At 35.6% G+C, this 23,843-nt stretch overlaps 1 protein-coding gene across 5 annotated transcripts in view; it reads left to right on the forward strand.

Moving 5' to 3' along the window:
- LOC123322992 overlaps positions 1-23,843 on the forward strand; it is a 115,677-nt gene that overhangs the window by 12,055 nt on the left and 79,779 nt on the right. For all 5 annotated transcript variants that reach the window (XM_044911147.1, XM_044911150.1, XM_044911149.1 and 2 more), the window contains exon 3: positions 2,451-3,343. In XM_044911147.1, coding sequence (XP_044767082.1) covers positions 2,451-3,343 — 893 coding nt within the window. The remainder of the gene's footprint in view (positions 1-2,450; positions 3,344-23,843) is intronic.

The raw sequence follows: 23,843 nt of genomic DNA on the forward strand, positions 1-23,843 counted from the left end.
GGAAAAATGAGCTGTACTACAAGTTACTGACTAGAAAATATATCACCGAAAGATGGTTTTCATAATTTGGACACATGAAACATCACACAATTTAAAAGATTTCGAAGACTAAAAGTAAAAATAACGTACATATACATATATAATGTACTTACAGACTAAGCAATTGTATCTTCCCAAAATCATCACGTAAAAATGCAAAAATCTCCAATATTTCGTGTAAAAGGAATCATATATGACGATTAAAATGTGGGGACACAACAAAGCGACCGATGCACAGATTGTATGTCGACAGACGAAGGTGAAATCATGTGCATCCGTCGCTTTGTTTTGTCCCCGCATTTTAATAGTCATATATGATTCCTTTTACACGAAATATTGGAGGTTTTTTGCATTTTTACGTGATGATTTTGGGAAGATACAATTGCTTAGTCTGTAAGTACATTATATATGTATATGTACGTTATTTTTACTTTTAGTCTTCGAAATCTTTTAAATTGTGTGATGTTTCATGTGTCCAAATTATGAAAACCATCTTTCGGTGATATATTTTCTAGTCAGTAACTTGTAGTACAGCTCATTTTTCCTTCTTATTCGTAAACATCTACAGAATGTTAAACTATGTTTCTCCACAAACTTTGTAGAGCCCTGAGGATGGAAATAAATTTTTCCGAAACGTCGGCGAACTAACATAGTATCGTTTTCCTACACCACTAATCTTGAAGTAAAATTTTTGGATCACCACTTCAAACTTCATGTTTATTTAGTCTGTAAAAAGCTAAGCAACACCTTTAATGCCCTAAAAAGATTAAGGCTCGGTTGTTCAATTCTGGTTTCAACTGAGATTAAAGTTAATCCTGGATTAACGTGACAGATTTGAACGGAAATGTCAAAATTAATCCAGGATTAACTTCAATCACGAATTGAACAAGGGCCTTAAAGTATTATCTGTGGGAGCATTGATGGGGATGCTTATATGAATTACAGCATGGTTTTGTGGGATAGTTTATCTAAGGCGGGGAACGTTTTTATAGCACAGAAAAATACGTCTTCTGTTTGCTATGAAGCACCAGGATTGCTGTTGACCAAAATTTCGGTTGGTTGTTTTCTTTCTTTTGTTTTCAATCCATTGCTTTATTCATTACTAATTGTTCAATTGACATGTATATGTCATGTCTGAGGACGTGCAATAAAATTCTTATTCTTATTATTATCAGCCCATGTTGAGGATTTCAAGGATAGAATCACACAACGAGCACACATCTCTTTTTGTCTGAAACTTGGCTGAAAAATGAATCATTTGGTATTCCAACTTTTAATTGCATATGTCATATCAAACGATCTTTTGTAGAGACTGAAGAAGTTCTAATTTACCGAAATTCTAATGATGTGACTCATGTCAATACCCCTCATATGGATGTAACGATTAGACACACTACTTCACTTGCTCTGAATGCTTCACAGAAATTGTCGGAATGTGTACAGCTTTTTAGATCATCGAAAATAGGCAATCTTTTTGGCCTGTACCTACAGATCACCAGGTAGTTCTGTCGCAGCAATTAGCACCTTTCTTGATTGATGGTTTAGTACTGTACAGGGTGGGCAAAATTGGTGATACCTGAACTACAACTTATTAACCAGACGATATAGAGGAAAATGAATGGCACATTACGTTAGTCTTTTTTCGAGAAACTTATAATTCCATCAATTGCATTCCATTATCTTATTTTGTTTTCGAGTTATAAGCCAAAATTGAAATTTGGGCGATTTCAGCTTTGCTCAATATATCCCTTCCTGTTTGTGCTAGGATGTCGAAATAAAAACATTAAGGAGACACTTTTTTGATAGCAATCCAGTGGCGTACTTTGATTTTTCCAACAGGTTATTTGCTGGGCTATAACATATAGTTGCGTTTTCTCGTATGAAAACAGTAGTTTAAAATTAAGAAAGAATCGCCCTTTGTTCCGTTTCAGAAAATATATCATCTCGTTTTCTCTATCTCGTTGTAGTTCAGGTATCACCAATTTTGCCCACCCTGTACACACCAGAGGTTGCTGCAATCATTGGATCTGATGATGATAAAAAGTTGGTCATCTTGACTGGGGAAACAATGTTAATTTTGCTTCAGAAGAAGCGAATCCACACCTTAAATTTTCAGAATACTGAATGTTCTCTGGTATGAGTATATTATGAATGAAGTTATTATTTTATTCGATTAAATTGAGTTTCGCCCAGCAGTTTGTCATAATTATAGGTCTCACTCCTATCGCTCGGCTTTCCAAGAACCAGCGTTTTTTTTTCTCGAAAGTTTTTCAGTCTATGTGAATTCGATTTTGACATTTTTTCTATTCATAATAATTCAACGAAACTGAAAATTAAAATAAAAGGATTTGAACGTCCGAGCGCGCAAAGATTCACTTCAATAAATCTTATCGTTATGAATTTTTTTTCAGCGAAACATTCCACGCACCAAATGAGACTAAAATCAACGGAGTCGATCACAACAAGCCGTCGAAAACGGCGGCGAACGCCACCTTCGAAGAAGAACCCCGCAACCAGCTGAACGAACCGAACGGCAACGTGCTCCAACAAGCCGACGATCGGAACGCGTCGAAACCGGCCCTGATGAAGAAACCCGACCGGCCGGACAAGCCGGAACGGAAGCTGAACAGCAAGGAACTGATCGAGAAGCAGCGCAATTGGACGTCGCATTTTTCGAAATCGCGCTCTAACCGGTATAGCAGCGATCCCAATAAGCAGGCCGAGGTCAAGTTGCCGCCCAGCAGGACCGCGTGCGACAACAGGACGAACTCGTCTTCCGCGGCGGCCATCAGGAGCGCGTCTTTCAACAACAAGATACGCAGCCCTCCGACGTCGCCGCCGCCGCCCCCTGTTCGCACCGAGGCGTCGAGGCGGCCGAACGCGGTAGGTCGTAAGGAGAGGCCGGTCTCGGTGATTCCCACGCCGTACAAGAGTCCGGACGTCAGTCCGACGAAAGAGACCAGGGACAAACTGTCGGATTCCGTTTTTTCCAAGAAGGGACCGCTGTTCAAGTCGGAAGAAAACTGTTCGGCGCAGAGGGCAACGTCTAACAACGACTATATATTCAAGAATAACGCGTACGTGGAGAGCATAAACAATTTTTGTCTGCACCCGCCGCCCGCGACGATCGTTGGCGCGAGCAACAAGGCTCAGGTGTTGGACGAGGTGGAGGCGAATAAGGAGAGTTTGTCGGCTACCTCGGAAAGTTTGTCCTCGCTCAGTCCGCCCAGCAGTCCTAGTAAAGTGAAGAGCGAGAACGAGAAGCAGGAACAGGAGGCGAACGAGAAGTCGCAGTTGATTCTGGGTGAGTTGAAGTTTGGCATCTAAAGGTGTACGCCAGCTTAGTTGGTTCAACCTATAACTACAAGGTGGCGCAAAATTAATCACTCTATTACACTGACTCTAACAAGACAGTGGCGACAATTGAGAAAATAAAATATTATAGAGTAGAAAGATAGGAAACGCCCTCATATCTCCAGTACTGAAAACCGACTACATTTTGGCCAGTGAAAACACATTTGACAATGAGAATGCGCTCACAACGGACTGTCGATACAGGAAAAAACTGTTTAATAACAGTTGTCTGTTTTATATTTGATTGAATTTCAATATTGACATTGTTGAGACCAGAAACCAAACATCCTGAGCGACAAAACAAAAGTTTGGTTTTGTTTTGTGACCAGGATATTAGTTTTCATCTGAACACTGCTTGGAATCAATTGATATCAATAAAATACGCCGTTGAAAGTGCTATATTTTTTTTTGCACTCTTTAAAAATTTACAAAAATTTTAAATTATGGACAACGAATAGAGCTTTGACTAAGACAGAAGAGTATAGGTATTCTGCTATAATATGTGGAAAGTGTTATTTCAGTGAAATAACAGCTAGTCTTAAATTTAAGCGCTCCTGTAACGACCACTTAGGTATTCAAGGGCGGGATTCTAACCTAAAATAATTTGTTGAACTCATAAACTGGCAGCAGAACTGCTGTGGTTTTTCTAATAACGTCAAGTATCTTTTTTTTGACAATCCATTTCATTATCAATAATAATGCTAATTTAGCAACAAAAAGTTGTCACTCTGATAATAATATAATAGTTTACTTGACACTAACTGACAGGACAATAAAGTTAGGTTAATGAAATGACAACGTTCATCTGCAACCGGCCAACCAATGAATAGGCTTTATTGGACTAGAATGAAGTTGCACCAAAATAAAAAACTGAAATATCACTAGATATGAAAACTTGAGGGCCCCTTACTTAAGATTATGTTAAGCCGCAGTCGTGCAACTGACAATAAAATTAAGCGTCCATTAATTTTAAACTACGCTGAGTTAAGTACTCATTTTCAGGGGGATTGGTGCAAACGGGCCTCAAGCATTTACATATTATGTACAGAATTTTCAGAACCACAATTGAAAAAACCTTACAGGGGTATTCAAGACCTGTATGGTTTGCCCGTCAGTATAGTTTCTTTATATGCTTGTTTAATGATTTCTTTATGGTGTGGTCTGTTTATGGCACAATATGGAAAATTGATTAATGAAAGAAAAAAGAAACACAAACACTGCAGCAGGTTTAATAAAACTTCGACTTTCCAAACAACAATTTGACAGTTACTCGATTCCAAAATCGAAATCAATAAAACCTTAGCATTTCTGAATATCATGAAAAAGTATCACGCCTTAACAGTGAGGCAATGAATACAATAATAAGAATTAATTCAGATGCATACCACCCGCTGATATGAATATCAACAAGTGTTACGATCTGAATTGAACTAGCCAATTTGCCCTCGTCAGGGCCTCAAATGGAGTACGCTCCATCGAAGAAAAGCAGATGCTGAACTTGGTTTCGGTCTCATTTGACCTCGTCAGACCAGCACAGTTTTTTTTCCGATGGAGAACGTTTGGAATTGATGGACCCTTATTCAACACTGGCACGCGCTACTGAGTATTGTCCAGTAACACAGCGCACTACTGAGTGCTATACAGTTAATGGGGAATTATCCTTAATTTGGGTTATCACTGCATATGCAAGTTTAAACTGAATAAGTATGAGTTTAATTCATGATTTTTTCACATTCACCGCGGAAACTATTCAAAATCATCCTTCAAATATGGGGTTTTAAAATTTAAATCGCTTTGTGTGTAGTTTAAGATTTGGCAACGGCGCATACAAGACAATGAAAAGAACAATGTCCGCGTACTCAATGGCGAGCTTCAACTGCAACCGGCCATAAAAATTCCATCAAATTTTACGACCTTCCTCGTTCGTCGCAGACTTCATAGACAACCATCTTTGTCTATCTCATCAAGATGCATTTGTTGTCCCTTATTATCAAGTCATATTTCAGTCGATGTTGCGAGCTTGTACAATTCTCCCAAAACGCCTTGAACTTTAAATACTCATTTTTATTTTTCATTTTTAAAGGCTTAAAATAGCTAAAAAGTTTGTTTCTGCAAATGGCCCTCGAATTAATATTTTAACCAGTTTGAGGGTCTTAGAAACACATTTGAAGCACAGATGGCGCTCACGTCACTTTAGTCGCTTCGTTTCCCATCTTTCTACTCTATAATCTCTATAATAATAACATGGCGGCTTAGAAACATGGATACTAGTGCTATAATCTGTGGCTCAGCTCGATAGTTAGGTTAAAAATATTTCAATTGAAAGAAGATTTTTTCGATTATTTAAGTGTTCTGTGCTTGGCAGAGTATGAACATTCACAGCAAAAGGGTTCTGTGTTTATTTATGTAGAAATAAAGGGTTGAATGGGTTACCTACCAGATTCAAATGAATCTGGTAACTCTGAAATAAAACGATAATAAATGATTAGATATTGGAGATGGATATTAGAGCTTAGAAGGGTGCTTGCAATCTGAATTCGTTAATTATAATTAAGGATGAAATAAAAATCAAGAGAAGAATATTCAATATTTGAGGGGTTCAGAGCTAAAGCGAACCAAGTCCATTCAGCCTAGTTTTGAGATGAATGGCTTAGAAGTTGTTTATCACCAATTAATTCAAAAGTGACTTCTTTATTTATCATTATTCTTATGCAAACATATGCTTACATTCTAACCTTTTAAAATCTAATGAAGTCACTTTTGAATTAATTGGTGATAAACAACTTCTAAGCCATTCATCTCAAGACTAGGCTGAATGGACTTGGTTCACTCTAGCTCTGAACCCCTCATTTATCGCCAACGAAATTGGGGTAACTCATTTATTGTATTATAAATACATATTACTCCGTTCGCCATCTGCGATGGAAAAAGTAAGTTTATGCTTTATCTTTTATTTGAAATAGTAGCTTATTTCGAAGGTTAATAGTTATTTATACAACAAGTGAGTTAAATGAATGTTTATCCATGAGAAGAAAGTTTAACCCACGAGCCCGAAGGGCGAGTAGGTGTATTTCTTCGAATGAATAAACATATTTGACGTGTTGTATACAAAATTATATTCCATTTCGATTAGGATTCGAATGATAACACTTTCCAGAGAATTATCTATTATAATTTATGAAATGACATGAAAGGTATCGCTTCGATTGATTGTCGCTAGGGCATTATCAATCCATAGCGACAAGATCAAGTTGACGTTTATCTAGTCAAGTTCATGTTATTTTATTTCACTTGTGAGTTAAAAAAAATTTATTTCACTGAATGGATAAACGTCAACTTACCCTTGTTTCTATGGGTTGAGTTATGTCGTGTATAAACGTCAAAATGGAATAAAATATATTTCATGCTTGGAAAAAAATTTCGTTTATTCTGTCATTCAATGGTATATATCTATCCGCGAATTGCAAATTTTTACTATATTCTTCGTGTACTGTTATGTCATGTCACATAAATTGATTTGGAATAATGTGATAAAACATTTCGAAGCTCACACGAGATATTAATAAACTTGGAAACTGTGACGCCGTTTCATTGACTAGGTTTTGAGATGTTCGATAACATGACGTGCAAAAATAATTCGTCTGTCTCAGGATCGGAATACGGGGAAATCATATCTCCCGGATAGACGAGGGTATTCATTTTTCTTCATATACAGGTTGTTTAAATAAAAAGGTGACGACGTCTCTAGGATAGGTAGAAAACTAAAAAAAATTGTTTTGCTTAGTGAAAAATTTTCGAAACGCCATCCGTATTCAAGATGTAGGGCGTGAAATTATTCTACAAGAAAAAAAAAGCCCTCAATCCCAATAATTATGTATGTATGTATTCAGTTATTATGAGAGTTCCGAATAGTGCTGGGCGTGTTATGTCAAGAGGGTTTTATCGAAAAAACGAAACTGATCAATTTATCTGCTCTAATAAGGTCAGAAATTTAAAAACCAATACTTCCTATAAATAAAAAAAAACAAAAGTAGAGAAATGTGAGATAATAAATTAAGTTATATACTTATATTAGATTGACCCAAAAATCCCAACCCAATTCAAAAAAGATTCGGAAACTACATGAATTGTTTTAAAACCATCATGAAATTCATAAATGGGACAATGATAAACCGAACGATTTATGGTTCATTCTGGTTCCCCGCATCCACAACTAGGGCTTTCAATAGAATTCCATCGGAAAGTCATACTATTGCAACGCCTGTGACCTGTTCTTATACTATTCAGAATACACCATAAAATCGGGAACTCTATTCGAGGGATCAATAACCAATTCTTGGTTGAAAATAGTGCACGTATTCCATTCATACTGCCAAATGTCCTTGTCCCTTACATTCATATTAAGCAAAGAGTTGGACCATAAGGGTTTATGCGATTTCAGTCTGTTATCGTTTTTTGTGGAATATAGGACAGAATTGGAAATGTTGCGGGAAAGGAGGGTACAATGTTTGAAAGAATTTTGGTAACTTTTGAATTTTTACTTCCAGTAAAGAATCTCATAAAAAGATGTAGCTGTTCATCAATTTTTTGCACATGAGCAGTATCAATCCAAACAGCAACCGAAACAACCAAAGCTAGGGCGGCTGTTCGAAGAGAAGTTGCATCAGCACATGAAATACCAGCTAGTATATTATTCGTAGTTTCCAACTTCAGACGCAAATTTTCCAAATGCGCTTTGAAATTCAGCGAAGAATCCAGCTCAACTCAGATATCTTGGATTGAAGCTATGTTCCAAAAAATAATTACCGAAAACTACGCTCAATTTTTTATACTAAATCTAACAATACATCCATATTATCAATTTTTTATGTTTCTGATTATTATTTTTCAAATGGAAACATGTCTGTTTCATCTGGGTTAGAACGCAAACGCCGCTCGAAAAAGTAATTTCTCAAAATTTCTGAATCTGTAGATAGATTTTTCTCTATACATCTAAAATCAGTTTGACGAAAAACAATATCATCAGCACATATAAATTTCTCAGAAGAAGTAGTAGACATATCACATAAATATAAATTGAAAAGAAGAGGTGCGGTGCTAAAACTGATCCTTGAGGAAGACCATTATTCAAAGTTTTGAAATTACTACAATTGTCATCAACAAAAACACGAAACCTTCTATCTAATAGCATATTTTCTAGTAAGCGAACTATCTTTCCCCACTTCAGATGTGTATAAAGTTTGAAAATCAAAGCATCCTTCCAAATTGTGTCTGTCATATGCTGGAGATAAATCCACGAATGCTGTTCCTGTTTTTAGTTTATCATTGAAACCTGCTTCAATGAAAGTGGTGAGGCTCAGAACCTGATCACAACAATTTATATTTTTCCTGAAGCCGAACCCCCTTTACAATTTTGGAAAGTGTCGTCTAGAGTCGATTCAATCCTAAAAAGAATAAGCCTCTCTGAAATTCTAAGGCCCGGTACTTTCACGTGCGAATAAATAAATTTATTCGCATTTATTAAGTCTTATTCATAAGATTAGTAAAAATGCAGTCTTTTCACTTTCAGATAGTGTTATTCATCGAATAAATCTGTCATTGAAACTTAATTAGAAGAGTTTATTTGTCATAGATCGAATGTCGGTACGTCATTATTCATTGAATAAAATTCAACTTCAGAGGGTTGGAGGAAGGGTAGTTTTTGATGCACAAATTATTTCACCCTATAGACTGTGTTTATAATGTTCTTAGGAACCTATTTGTATCAAAAAATCCCGAACAACAGGTATTTTTACATTCTGTATGGTAAAAGCGAAAATGAAAAAACCGTTGCTGCCTTCACACCCGTGACCAGAAGAATGTGAAAAGTTGATGGTTGAAACTACACCGTTCCATTTGTCGTTACGACAGTTTATCAGCTTTTCGCACTTTCCTTGAGAGAGGGGATTTTGATAATCGTTATACAAATTTTGGGTTTCATCAGACCAACCAGGAATGTATTCTTGACAAAAACCTCTCGGAATGAACTTTTAGCTGCAGCTCAAATTACACCTACAAATCTGGAGTAAAAAAACTAATATTTTCTATGTTGGGAAAAATTTAACTCAGAAGAGTTCTGATGAAGGTTTTTAGTAGCGCTCGGTGAGTTTTACAAAGTATGTGAAGAGAATTTCATTAAAAAAATTAATCATTTCACTCTATCCGCTATAATAAGGTCGAAAATTCGAAAAACCAACGTTAATCTTAGTAGAGTTCTGTGTAGCACTCGGCGAGTTCTACAAAATACGCCAAGAGAGTCAACTGAAGAAATTGAAATTTTCTATTTATCTGCTATTATAAGCTCCAAAATTTGAAAAAAAAAAAATATTTTCGAAATTTCAGAAGAGTTCAGCTTAGATCACCAAATGGTGCGAGTTCATCTGAAGCTACACCACTCACTTGTAACTTTTGAAGTAATTGTCATAGCGAAATGTGATTTGGACTAGAATAAATTGATAATTGATTAAAACGAACTCATCAATTTAAATTCTCATTTTGATATTTCTGAGAACGTCCCAATGTAATATGTGTTGACCAACGATTCGTTTGAAGAAAAATGTGAAATTTTTACCGAAATATCGTCTGGTTCAATAAAATATTTCATTATGATAATAGATGTTTTGGAATATACAACCTCATAACATTTTGATATTGAGGGTGGAACGCCCTTAGAAAGGTCGAAATTGGGGTTTGATTCGGTACGTCCGTTGTAATAAATTCTACTCCAAATACCATTTCGCTAACAACACAATACTTCAAAAGTTACCAGTCGGTGGTGTAACTTTAGGTAGAACCTACCAAATATGTAGGCATAACCTGGGAATGGCAAGTGTAACAATATTCGGACCTAGTGTAATAAATTGTACTTGTAGTATGCTTCCGGTTTTTTCAGGTTGGCGTAGGTTTAAGTCACTTTCATCGAACATACTTCGTCAATAACGGAGACTTTTCAAGATAAAGTGGACTCGAATTTTTATGATTTAAATGGCCGTTTCCCATCTTCACGGTTTGACCGGATATCACGAATCCGGTCAATTTTCTGCTCGCCTCGAGCTCGCGAATCGCGACGTCCTCCAATTGGTCCAGATCGCGCATACAGGTGGTTTTCAAAGTTTCCCAGAGGGGAGAAACCGATCCTGTATAATGCATGTGCGAAGGTTGGAATTTATTTATAGGCATTCTGCGGCGTCCGGTGCGTGCCGGCTGGATGTTCGACTACTAGTCTCTCGTTCCTGTATCGCATAAAAGACATCATCTCTCTATCGTCTTCTCGCGGCACATACCACACACACAAGGCATTCCGCTAAATTCGCCCTTTCACCCCGGAACAATCCGGGCTATGGTGGATTACGTTGGTCAGTGCCGCGGGTGGTTCAGTTCGCGTGCCGTCGTCGGTCGCTTTTCTACGTCGTCGTCGACGCCCGCCGAAATTCCGGCTTATCTGCATGAGGTGCTTCCGGCTACGAAAACTCCGCCGGTGATGGTGCAATAGGATGTGCTTGAGACTGAGATTGTTGTGTTTGGATTGTTCAGGTGGGTCGGTGTCGGTGGATGTCGTTTTCATTATTATTTTTTTTATTTTCGCAGGATTATTCGAGTACGAAAAAAAGGTTCACAAAACCTTTCACAGTTTACGTTACTAGACATACAGAATCGATTTACATACAGGGTGGATGTGACAACTGACAAAATAGATAGTTCACAGTGTCTCAAATTCGTTGCTCATTGAGAGCATCTCAAGAACTATAAGACTTAGAGAAAAAATCTTCGAAGGCCCCCGATCGGCTTTTTCGAAATAATTAGATATCAGAAAGCAGATCACGAATATCCTGACTTCAAATATTTCGATATATTAGTTTATGTTTTCGAATTTAGAACTTTTTGACGTTCAAAATTTTTTAAATTTCAGCCAACTCATTTTTCTCCTTGAATTGTTAGTTCAATTACAAAATTCAATTATAAAGTATCATTACTCAGACACAAGACAGCTGTTAAAAGTAGTTACAGTGACTAATATTTTTATTTTTGCCATATGATCTTCCTGAAACACCGAAAAAAAATTCATAATACATATTTCCAACGAAAAGTTAACACCTAGATTTTCTGGCTTTCAAATGAAAATGTGGAAAATCGCTCACCCCCTTGATTTTGAATAGGGATGAGATGTGTTGCGATAAGTTATTTTGGAATTTCGCTTGAAAATTTCCATCCATAACGAAATGGCAGGTAAAATAGTGGAAGAGTACATTACTTTTGTGATTAGTTTAGTAAATGCTGGAAATGAGCACCATTCACTTCCAAACAGTAATAAAAGTTTTGCTGAAAACGTTCATATACATTACTTAAGGTTTCTGGTGTACGAGGATATATTGAAAAATTCTTAGCCTATTATACAGGGTCTTTCACGAGGAACCTCACCCATATTTATACGGGAAATTACTGAACGTATTTCCATGAAATTCAGCACTTATAAGTATTTCACGATGCTGATGAAATCTAAAATATTTTCAAGGCATGAGCACCTCCGGTTTTTCCGGAAATGACGTCAACTTCCGTTTTTCAAATTAGAACACCATTTTTTTATTGCAGAAATAGATTCCTTAGAAAATTTCAAGTTATTTTGATGTAACATTTTTCAGTTTTCGTTGGAGAATTCTCTCTGAGCGGGAAAATTCGAAAAAAAAATCGAAAATAGAGCTCCGCTGAAACAAGAATAAATTCGAGGTTTTTGGATGGAAAATTTTCATTTTTGGGATTTTTCAAGATGTAAGATTGATGTATCCACTTTAAAAATCGAAATCGCGATTCATGATACAGGGGGTGAAAAAATCGCTTTCAAAGTTAGGGATGACAAAATCGTGAAAAATCAATTTTTTCAAATTAGAACCCCATTTTTTTATGGCAGATATTGAATCTACGTTAAAAAATAATGTGAGTGTATGCATCACACCCTTGCCCTAAAATGGATATTTTCTGAGTTTTCACAAAAAACTGTTTTTCGTCTTGAATTTTCAGCTATTTCTTTTCCCTTCACGCCAAAAAGATGAAATTTTCAGGAACTGTTATTTGAACCATGCTGTAGATTTTTCACCCCTTCTTGAAACCGACTTCAAGTTACTATTAGGAGAACCATGGCAAACTTTCGCAGTTATAACTAGAGAAGATGCTCAAAGTTTTGACCGTTAATTTCTAGACATTTATTTATACGTCTCAGGAATGCTTCGTGCGTTGCTCTTCTTATTTCATCGGGAGGAAGAGATCTGCAAAAGTGTTTAAAAACCAAATTGAGTTTCAAAACTATGAATCTAAAAATCTAAACAAACCTGAACGCATTTCTGACTCGTTCTATGCAGTCCTCTTTATCAGTCAGGGGAGTTGAGTAGACAATATTTTTTATCCTACCCCAAACATAATAGTCTAAAGGAGTTAAATCGGGAGAACGTGGTGGCCAAAGATGTGGACCATTGTTCGCCAACCATCGATCTTCAAATAGCCTGTAGAGGATATTTGACACATTGAGTGAATTGTGTGGAGGCGCGCCATCTTGTTGATACCATAAGTCATTATGGTTCTGTACTAGCGGCTCAATTATTTGAGTCAATATGTCAGAATATCTATCTCCTAAGGGAGAATATTCTTTAAATAATGCAAACATGTGTAGTGTTCTATCTTACCAGTTAAAGTCCCATCATAAATGTGAACATCGAGAATTGCATTATTTTTGATGGCGCAAAAAACATTGAAACTCCAGGTCTCTTGAAAGTTCCATTGTCTGAAGTGGTGGTTGTTCTCTTCATCCCAATAATGACTGTTATGCCTATTGAAAGAACCATTCTTTGTGAATTTAGATTCATCTGTCCAAATTATACAGTCCAAAAAGTTTTCATTCTCTTGAAATCGAATCATCATAGCTTCGCAAAACTCTGTTCTCCTGACGAAATCAGTTTCCTTCAAATGCTGTACCCTATTGAATTTATATGGGTGCATTTTATGTTTTTTTAATATCCAACACTCGATTGAGATAATCCCAGATCAATCTCGGCATCTTTGAGAGAATTTTGAGGATTCACAAGAACTGTAATTTCGTTGTTCTCATCTTCTACTACACTTTTTTCTCTGTGTATAGTTTTCTTAACGAAAGATCCGACATTTCTCAAGTTTGTCATGGTTCTGTTAATGGTATCTCTCGTTGGTCTGGGTCGGTCAGGAAACCTCTCAATGAACAGTCGAATCGTTCTATCTACAACTTTATTACATTCTCCATGAAGTAGAATGAGATTTAAATAATCTTCATTGGTAAAATTAGGCATAGTGATCGATTTTATAACTTAATACGAATTATCACCAAATTAATAGTAAACACAAAATGCTACTGAATAAAGAGGAATTTGGCAGATGTAATTAATGATACCTATCATTAAAAAAAAAGAATGTAAAACATGGTAAGTTTTTGCATATGGTTCATAAGGAATTATTTATTTATCACTGGAGAGAAAACCGATGGCCGATTAGTTGAAATAAAGAGGTTTCCGATACAAATTCGAATCAAAATTCGCCATCTATTTAGGAACAACCTGTAACTTTTTTCTCTTGCATATTAGGGTAGTAAAATCTAAAACATGGTTTAAGTAACAGTTCCTGAAAATTTCTTTTTGGCGTGAAGGGAAAAGAAATAGCTGAAAATTCAAGACGAAAAACAGTTTTTTGTGAATAACTCAGAAAATATCCACTTTAGGGCAAGGGTGTGATGCATACACTCACATTATTTTTTAACGTAGATTCAATATCTGCCATAAAAAAATGGGGTTCTAATTTGAAAAAATTGATTTTTCACGATTTTGTCATCCCTAACTTTGAAAGCGATATTTTCACCCCCTGTATCATGAATCGCGATTTCGATTTTTAAAGTGGATACATCAATCTTACATCTTGAAAAATCCCAAAAATGAAAATTTTCCATCCAAAAACCTCGAAGTTATTCTTGTTTCAGCGGAGCTCTATTTTCGATTTTTTTTTCGAATTTTCCCGCTCAGAGAGAATTTTCCAACCAAAACTGAAAAATGTTACATCAAAATAACTTGAAATTTTCTAAGGAATCTATTTCTGCAATAAAAAAATGGTGTTCTAATTTGAAAAACGGAAGTTGACGTCATTTCCGGAAAAACCGGAGGTGCTCATGCCTTGAAAATATTTTAGATTTCATCAGCATCGTGGAATACTTATAAGTGCTGAATTTCATGAAAATACGTTCAGTAGTTTCCCGTATAAATATGGGTGAGGTTCCTCGTGAAAGACCCTGTAGAACCGAACAAAATTTCAATGTCAAAATATTTTATTACCCAACATATTCTCCTCTCAATTGGATACATTTATGACAGCGAACCTGCAACGGCTCTAGACCTTTCAAAAAAAATGTTTCTTCATGCTCTGCAAACCAGACCACCACAGCTTCAATAACCTCCTCGTTGGAAGAAAATTTACGACCTTTTAAACGTTTTTTCAGTTGAGGAAAGAGATGATAGTCTTATGGAGCCAAATCTATTAAATAAGGGGAGTGTTCTAGTGATTCAAACTCTAAATCACGAATTTTTTGCATGGCAACATGAGATTTGTATGCAGGGGCGTCGTCCTGCAAAAACAAAACATCTTTGGATAGCTTTCCATTTTTTTCTCTTTAATTTTTTTCCCGTAGAGTGGTCAGTCATATCGAATAATAATAATCTCCGGTTATTGTTCTACACTTATTCAAAAAATCAATCATGATTACTTCATGGCAATCCCAAAAAACTGAAGCAAGAACTTTTCCAGCAGATTTTTGGACACGAAACTTCTTAGGTTGAACCAGAGTGTCGCCATTCCATCGATTGTTGCTTTGTTTCAGGATCGTAGAAATGTACTAAAGTCTCATCCATAGTAACAATTCGGCTCAAGAAGTCTACATCGTTTTCAAATCGAGCACAGATCGAATGCGATGCTTCTACCCTTGCACGCTTTTGGTCAACATTCAAACATTTGGGGATCCATTTTGCAGAAATTTTTCTCATGTCCAAATTGACGTGAACTATATGATGAACGCGTTCCTATGAAATATTCAGTGCTTCAGATATCCGTTTTAGCCCAATTCGACGGTCTGATAAAATCTTGAACTGCATCGATATTTTCGGGGACTGACACAGAAACTGGCCTTCCCGATCAGTTATCATCTTCAATGGAAGATTTACCTCTTTTGAAGCTTGCAGTCCAATTTTTCACAGTAGCATACGAAGGACATTGATCACTAGGGTATTAAGCATATCTTCGTAAATCTGCTTACCTCTTAACCCTTTTGAATACAGTACTTGATGATGGCTCGATACTCCAATTTGTCTATTTTAACAATTTCGATGGACATCTTATTTCTTTTATTCATTACGTAACTCTGATTTACTTTTTTGAGTCATCCGTTGACTACGTCTGGGTAGCGTGAATCTTGGATTTCATGTGTGATGTGACCCTACAGAAGCCCAGTGGAGCAAGATCAGGTGATCTGGGTGGCCACTCAATATCTAAGAACTGACCCATCGGTTAAACGAAATGATGGGGCGCGTTATCTTGTTGGAAAATGATCGTTTAATGGTCTTTTGCATTCTCCAATAATTGCACGGGGGCTGGATGAATAGCTTTCTCCAATACATATAAATACATTTGGCTAGTGAGATTACCGGGTGCAAAAAAGGGCCGATTATATGATTTCTATGAATAACCGCCCATTTAATTTTTGGGGAAGCTGAGTATGCACCCCACTTGGCAACCCACGAAATAATCAGGGATTTTAATCTGATCAATACTGACAGTTATGTCGCTTTACAATGCCTTTAAGGTAAAATCTCGGGTAAAATGAACACTCGTCCGAAAAACAGATATGGAACATCTCGATAGCAATCCAACGGCGTACTATGATTTTTTCTAACAGGTTAATTTGCTGAGCTGTAACATAAAGTTGGGTTTTTCGTATGAAAACAGTAGTTTAAAATAACTGAAAGAATCGCCATTTTTTTCCCGTTTCAGAGATATATCATAATATCATACATTTCCCTCTGTCTTTCTAAGTCATTTTAAACTACTGTTTCCATAAGAAAAAATAAATCTTCATGTTATATTTTGCCCACCCTCTACTACCAACTACTCTGTTTGCCTCTGAGAAGCTTATAGATTGTTTTTGGGCAAATTGAATGACAATGTTCTTGTTTAATAATTCGTTTTGAGATGTAAGAATTTAAAATCTAAAAATCCTAAATTACTTCCTGCTTGTATAACCGTGAAACGTTTACCTTATGACTTAATTTTTGATGGATTGCTCTTGATATCATATTCATGCGCGTCCATCGACGAACAGAAAAACCTTTTTTGGGAACCCAAGTTTTGTCAAGGAACACAAATCTGATATTTTCATCAATCTATCAAATGCAAGAGATGAAGTCATGGCCTTTTACTTAAACTACGGATTAACAGCCTCACTGAATAGATACTTGAAAATAAGAGGTCCTGAAGACAGCCGGAACGTGTATACCGAAACGTTGAAAAAAAATTCCAAAATGATGGAAATAATTCCATGAATCCAACAATATTGGTCTGGGATGTGCAGATTGAAAAAACAAAATAATCCTTTAGACCATCCTGTCTCTTAGTTGTTACAGTTTTCCACTGAAAAATTATTCTACTTCAGAATATAACAGTGCCCTCTCTCAAAGCGGAAAGGAAAAAGACAAGAGTTCTCAAAGAAGTAACTCCACAATTTACATAGAATCACTTCAGTCTTCTAACCCATCATTCATGATTTACAAAAACACATCCTGTATTAATTCCAGCATTCATTAATTTATGAAAACATTATTTCAGCTCGAAACAATTTTATCTACAATCTTTCTTATTTAATCGCCCTTCATCCCACATCATTACGTTAAAAGGTTAATGATAGGTATTATACTGTTCACTTGCTGATTATTGCCATTAGTATCGTCTATCAGCTCTCTGGAAGATTAAACTAAATCATAGCCCACGTTTTTCCTTCCTTTTCTTAATTTCTGTTCGTTTTTTGAATCATTAGGCTTGCTGGGTTGACGATTTTCATGGACGTGTTTTGATCAATAGTTTTTGGAATTACAACAAATGCATCCCATGAATTTTTTTGTATTGGTTTTTTCACCACAAACTGCGAATTTCAGCATTTCTGGATAGGTAGCTCGAAATAATTTGAATAATGAATAAATCTGAATCTGAACATATTTATAGCAGCTGCTTTTTCGTTAAGTTTGAGCTTATGGTTCGTGTAGGGTGAGTCACGAGGAATTGGATATATTCCTACCACGTAAAGAGGCTACATTCAGTTTCTTCTCCTCTTCATAAGTCTTATACGATTTTCACCGAAAACTTCGTTCCGTTATAACTTTTGAACGATGAAATTTTAAAGACTATTGTCTTGTAGTACCCTTAGGAACAAACACATCCAAAGTTTTTCTCTTTTGCGAAAATTTCAACCTTTGTATGGTTTGTTCAAAGTTTGATGAGGTATATTCAAACCTTAGTTATCGAGGAGAAAAACTGCCAAAAAGATTTTTCCTAACATTGTTGAAGGATTTTCAATCAATCAATGAAGATATTTTATTTTCTCATTAAATTCACTTCATAGAGCATATTGATAAATTCGTGCCGTTTCCAGGACAGGCTTATGTAAATTCCCCCATTGGATTTGTTCTCAGGATTGGAACACCCTGTTTGGCGGTTTATTGGAAATAACACAAATTTTCCTAAACTTTCAATGAACCGTTTTAAACTATTTCAAAATATAATGAAAATTTTCCTTAGCCTCAGAAAATTTAGAAGAACATTCTGGACGTTGAAATCGTTATCAGAACCCAAAATGTTCGATTATTAGTTTCATGAAATCCTTTCTACTCTTTTATGATCAATCTTCCAATAAATGAAAAGCATGAATCGTCATTGTTCGTCATTAATATTGGAATAGTTCATGATTTTTTCTTTCAATTCTTCGCTTGTTTTTGGAGATCCTGCATACCTCAGTCGGCCGTTGATTGAAAAATCAACAGGATTTGAATCGGGGAACCTTGGTGGCCAAAGAACATTATGTCTTTTCCTGATTTTTTTCTAAATACATACAATGGAAAGAAGATTGTTTTATTATTCATGACCCCTCATTTTTACGGTTTTTGATGTTACAAAAACAAGGAGTGATTCCATGAAGCCAATCATCGAATACTTAACTTCGCTCCATATGTTTCGAATAAAAATCCCAACGATCTGTTCTTTTGAGTTTTCAAAACGGAAAGCCAAATTTCGGAGACTGTATCATTTTACTCATATATGAATTTATCTTGTGAATTCAGATCGTATGGAACATTCCATTGGAAGTTTGGGAACTTTGGTGAAAAACCCCCATACAGAATGTTACAATCCTAGGAATAAATTCACTTGGGAAAATTTCATAAACCGGTCCTGGACACAGTACAGAATTATGAAAATGCTGTACGCAGAAGTGACCCTCACTTTAGCTCCTCATACTGAATTCAATGAGAAAAAAATTATTTTATGCTAAGCGGAAATAAAAATTTTCAGTTTTCAGGTATTTAATTAAGAATCGTACAATAGTGGTAGGTAAAATATTTTTACAGTTTTCTTACTCAATTATTGAGTAAAACAACTAAAATTTTCATTTTCCATAAAGCTTGATAGGGGAATCAACGCTTGATTGACGAATAGACGTCAATTTGTTTTCAATCGGTAATTCAGTCATGGTCATTCAGAATATAATTTTCGCATCAAATTAAGATGTTCATACGTCCATTCAATAATTCTCAATTGCTACTTCTTCAATGTATTCAGAAATGAAAAGGTTTCAGTGATTCCCTTTTATAAATCGATTGACTGTTGAATCGTTGATCGGACAATCAAAGTTTTATGAAACCCGCTGTAAATATGTTGTTTGGTGGTGGTACAACAATATAATATTCCCCAAAAATTTCAATTTTTTCGAGATAACCATAAGTGACGGATCGAAGTTTTCAGTAAAAACCGAAAATCACCCTGTAAAACTTACGAAGTGGGGAAGACACTTTTCAATGATCATTCAATGTTCACCTGAGTAGCCTCTATATGTGGTAGGAATATGTACAGCTTTTCTCCTTTCTCTCTCTCTCTACCCTTTTCAATATCATTGCCAATATTTGAAGTAATATTTTCGTCGACCTGAACAAAAAATGACATTTTACGCACTAATTTCCGGACGAAAAGTCGACTATTTTTGAAGGAGAGTACTTTTCGTACTGATTTACTTCTCGTCCGGATATTCATCACTAAGCAATATATTAAATCCCGGGGTGATTGAATCAATTTTGTGAATAAAGAATTTGATGAAAACATAAGTTGCCTGTGATAATAATTAGTACAATTTCGAAAAATAACAAGTAAAGTATGCCCATATGAAGATCAATCAAGGTTAACTAGTATACATTGTTGTGCATGCCTCATTTAGGGGCATTAGGGCAGCTGTCGCATATATGAAAATAAGATAAATCATACACATAGCTACTATTCCATCAATTGACCTCTTAATTATTCTGTATTAATCTTATTGGAATGATATTTGTCCTTGTGTGATTCCACCTGTTTGGGATTCATTCTGAATTATTTTACGATATTTTACCATTGTGGACTCTGATGAAGATTATACAGACATACTTGATAAACGAAAAGTGGGCTGAAAATTAGGTGGTAATCGTTTTCTACATCTGACATTTCAATTAAAAATTATGATTTTTATTGCTAGTTAAATTGTGTAAACACAACTACTTTGAATTCACTTTTCTAGGTTGAGTTGATACAGCTGCTTGCGACCTGGTTTAAACAGCCTATTTTAAACTTTCAACCCCAACGAATAAAACACATGGAGTACTCTCAAAACGACTTGCAATTTGAAGCAATGGAAAAAGTAATCTTTAAACTGTGTATTGGCCTCCGATTTGTTGCGACTACGTTACTTCATTTTCGACTAGACCTGTGTAAGCCACGGGTAATGATAAATTCACCCGAATTGACATCTGGTTTTCAAGATTTTATTTTTAAGCTGTTATTTGGGTTTGTAGTGGGAGGTGGACACTTGCGCTATTTTCGTTCGTCTCCAAACCTTACCCTCCAAATCGGATAATCACCTCAAAGCGGTGTAAACAGAATCGGTGACCGAAATAATTTAAACTGGCTTGGTAGTTTCCTGCTTTCATTCATTACTTAATTCTAGTGAATAATGAATTCACGATGTGCTACAGTTTCAGCTTGCGAGTTTTCGATTTATAAAGGCCGGACTAAATTTAAAGTCACGCTTTCGCTCAAAAACTTTATATTCGAGGGAATCGAACTGTCAAGTTTTCCGTGTCCATGGTTAGGTTAGGTTAGGTTTTCTCATCCAGGGTAACGTCGATGAATACTACTGTTAGACCAGTCCAAAAAGATTAGGAATGGGGTGGCAATTCAGTTCAAAGCCGATTGGAAAGTCTAAGCTCACTGACAGAACGCGGTTCGTTAACAGTGGCGTGGCATAGACAATGGGTGAAGTTATAAAGAATATAATTTAAAATAGCTAAGTAATGACCTAGTGTTGCTGCTCTTGGAATGAGGAGTGCTGCATATGCTTTCACGAGTTAGTCGAGCTAGTGAATCAGCATTAAATTATCTAAAATTATTGCAAGGCAAAGCCTAATTTAATAATAGCTACGATATTTCAACAGCTTGTAGTTTTAGTTTTTTCCTTCGTGTTAATCTCCACCCTATGTTGTTATTGGTTTTACCACAAAATTAGAGTAATTTCTTCGTTTCGAATCTTATTTTCGTGGGCCGCAATAAACTATCCAGTTGTTGTATGGCTGTTTATCCTTGCCTTATCCTGTTTTCAATGACCTGATTATCTTTGCCGTCTTGTGTGATCAGACTCCGTAAATATTTGTGCCTTTCACAACATTATTGTTTCTTCGTCTATATTCAATTCTAGACTCCTATGTAGGTTCCCAAAAAATCTTCCACATTCCTGGTTTTGCAACATTTGCGACATCTTAGAATCTTAAATAATATATATCGACAATTAAAGTACCTTTCGTCTGTTTCTTAATGTAGTGTAATCTACACTGCACTTTGAGTCAGCTGATTTTCAGTGTAGTTGCGTAAACGAATGAAAAAAACACTGACGTTAGGTTGTCACGCTCAAAGACTAATAATTTGATTTAATATAATGGTTACGTTTCTCAGAAGATATGTTACTTTTTCATCCTCTTGTAGAGTGATAAACTTATCGCAAATTTTAAATTTACTCGTATCCATTTTGAAGTAGATTATTGTGACTAGGTTATCTATGACTGTGACGTCCGTGACATTAACATCAAATTTTGCATTTCACACCACAGAACTAATATTACACCTCCTTTTGACTAGGTGTAGATAAACTACACCTCCTCTACACTGGTGTAAATCCAATCAGCAAACGAATACTAAAATCGAGTGTGAATTACATCGAATGTAGAAAAGTGCTACACTTCCTATGGAAACGAAAGGACCTTAAATTAAATTAAAAATGTAATAAAAATGGGGGACTGCCATTTAAAAATATTGAAACGATAATCTGGATAGAGACAAAGTTATTGACCATGCACACACCCCTGGGTCACCCTGTATAGTGTATATTAACTTCAAATCATGAATAATTGAGTAAGTTCTTCTTTACACTTATCAAAAAGCTTAACCATGGAAATTCATGAAGCTTTTAGGCTGGGTTTCTCACGAGCGAATCAATGCAATATTGACGTACGACTGTGTTACAATACAATGTCGAATTTCCAGATACACCTGCCTCGTTTGTTAACGTGGGAATCGTCTTCCGCTTTTCTAATTTTAGCTCGTTCGTGCTCGTCTGAAGTTCAGACTTCGAACTGTACTGTGGCATTTTCTGACCAGATATCGTTTTGAAGTCAACCACGCACTGAATTCCACTGTCTATCGTCTGAAGATATTAAAAAATACCTAGTTTCGTGTTATTGATAGGTAGCATGAAAAAATTTCTGCATAGTGACTTCTATTACTTTATAAAAGGGTGTTTCGAATGCTCGGATGAAAAAAAAATTAATTAATTTTTATATTTTCGACACCCCTTACAGATTTCACCTCGGATTTCACTGAGACTTTACTCTCAATAGCACTCATTGAAATCTTTGAAGATATGTTTTTCAACTGAAAAATTATATTCATATTTCTTTTTCATTTCGATAGAAAAATGCTGATTATCCCAGTACTAGTTTTCAACACGATCAGTACTGAAGTGCATTTTTCAGAAACATAAATCAAAATATGATTTAACCAGCTTATCAACTACAGTAAGATTAACAATTGTTTTCGGATGTCTGTGTATCTTCTTATCATTCTATTCTATTTCAACAAAAGGCTTATACTCAGAAATGATGCCCAAGTTTTCTGAATCAGTTCTGTAATTCATGGAATGAAATATGTAGGTACATCGATATAATCATCTCGAAGATATTTCTCTGTCCGACTTCATCAAAATTAATTTTAAGACCCTCATTGAAGTAATGAGATCCAAGAGCTATTTCATCCTTATCATTTAAGTTAACTGATTCAAAATAAAAATAGACCTTTTTCTAGAATTATTCTACAGAATGATGAATACCGAAAATATGAATTTTGTGTGTTATTTTTCACTTATTCTATATGATTCAGATATCGATATATCGTGACTCATAAAGTTTGAGTAATGGCTGAGGTGAATATAATTTTAGATAAAATACGATAAAGTTAATGTTTGGTCCGCGAAAACCACAATTGATATTCAGGAAATGAGTGATGTTGCACTTTTCTAAAAGTCAACGACCTTTTTCATATTTAGCAATTTCAATAAACAATGAATAATAAAACGAAGAGATGAAAACACTCCATTGCATAGTTGTATCTATTTAGGAAACTTGGGAAATTTTTCACCCTCAATATTTCCCGGAAAATTTCAAATGTTTATGCTGACATTATCGGTTACTCAGCTCACGACTATCCCAGATAAATAAAATTCAAAGCTACTACGGTACAGTGAAGATTCACCGCATGTGTGTACATCCAACAAAATTTTCTGGAAAACTTTTCTGCTAAGTAAGAAAATACAGAATGTCCGTAATGAGCTGATTATGCTGTAGGTAGTTGATAATTTCAAATCATTAATCATCCTGAATTCGTGATGATTCTTATATTTTATTGTACTTGCAAGATCAAATCATGTCTATTAGATCTGAACAACTTAATTAAGGACGTTATTGAAGCCGAAAATGCTTATTGATAAAGAGTTCTTGGTCACAATAAATTGATGATGAAAT

Source organism: Coccinella septempunctata, chromosome 1, assembly GCF_907165205.1.
Source record: "Coccinella septempunctata chromosome 1, icCocSept1.1, whole genome shotgun sequence".
Classification (NCBI taxonomy): Eukaryota; Metazoa; Arthropoda; class Insecta; order Coleoptera; family Coccinellidae; genus Coccinella; species Coccinella septempunctata.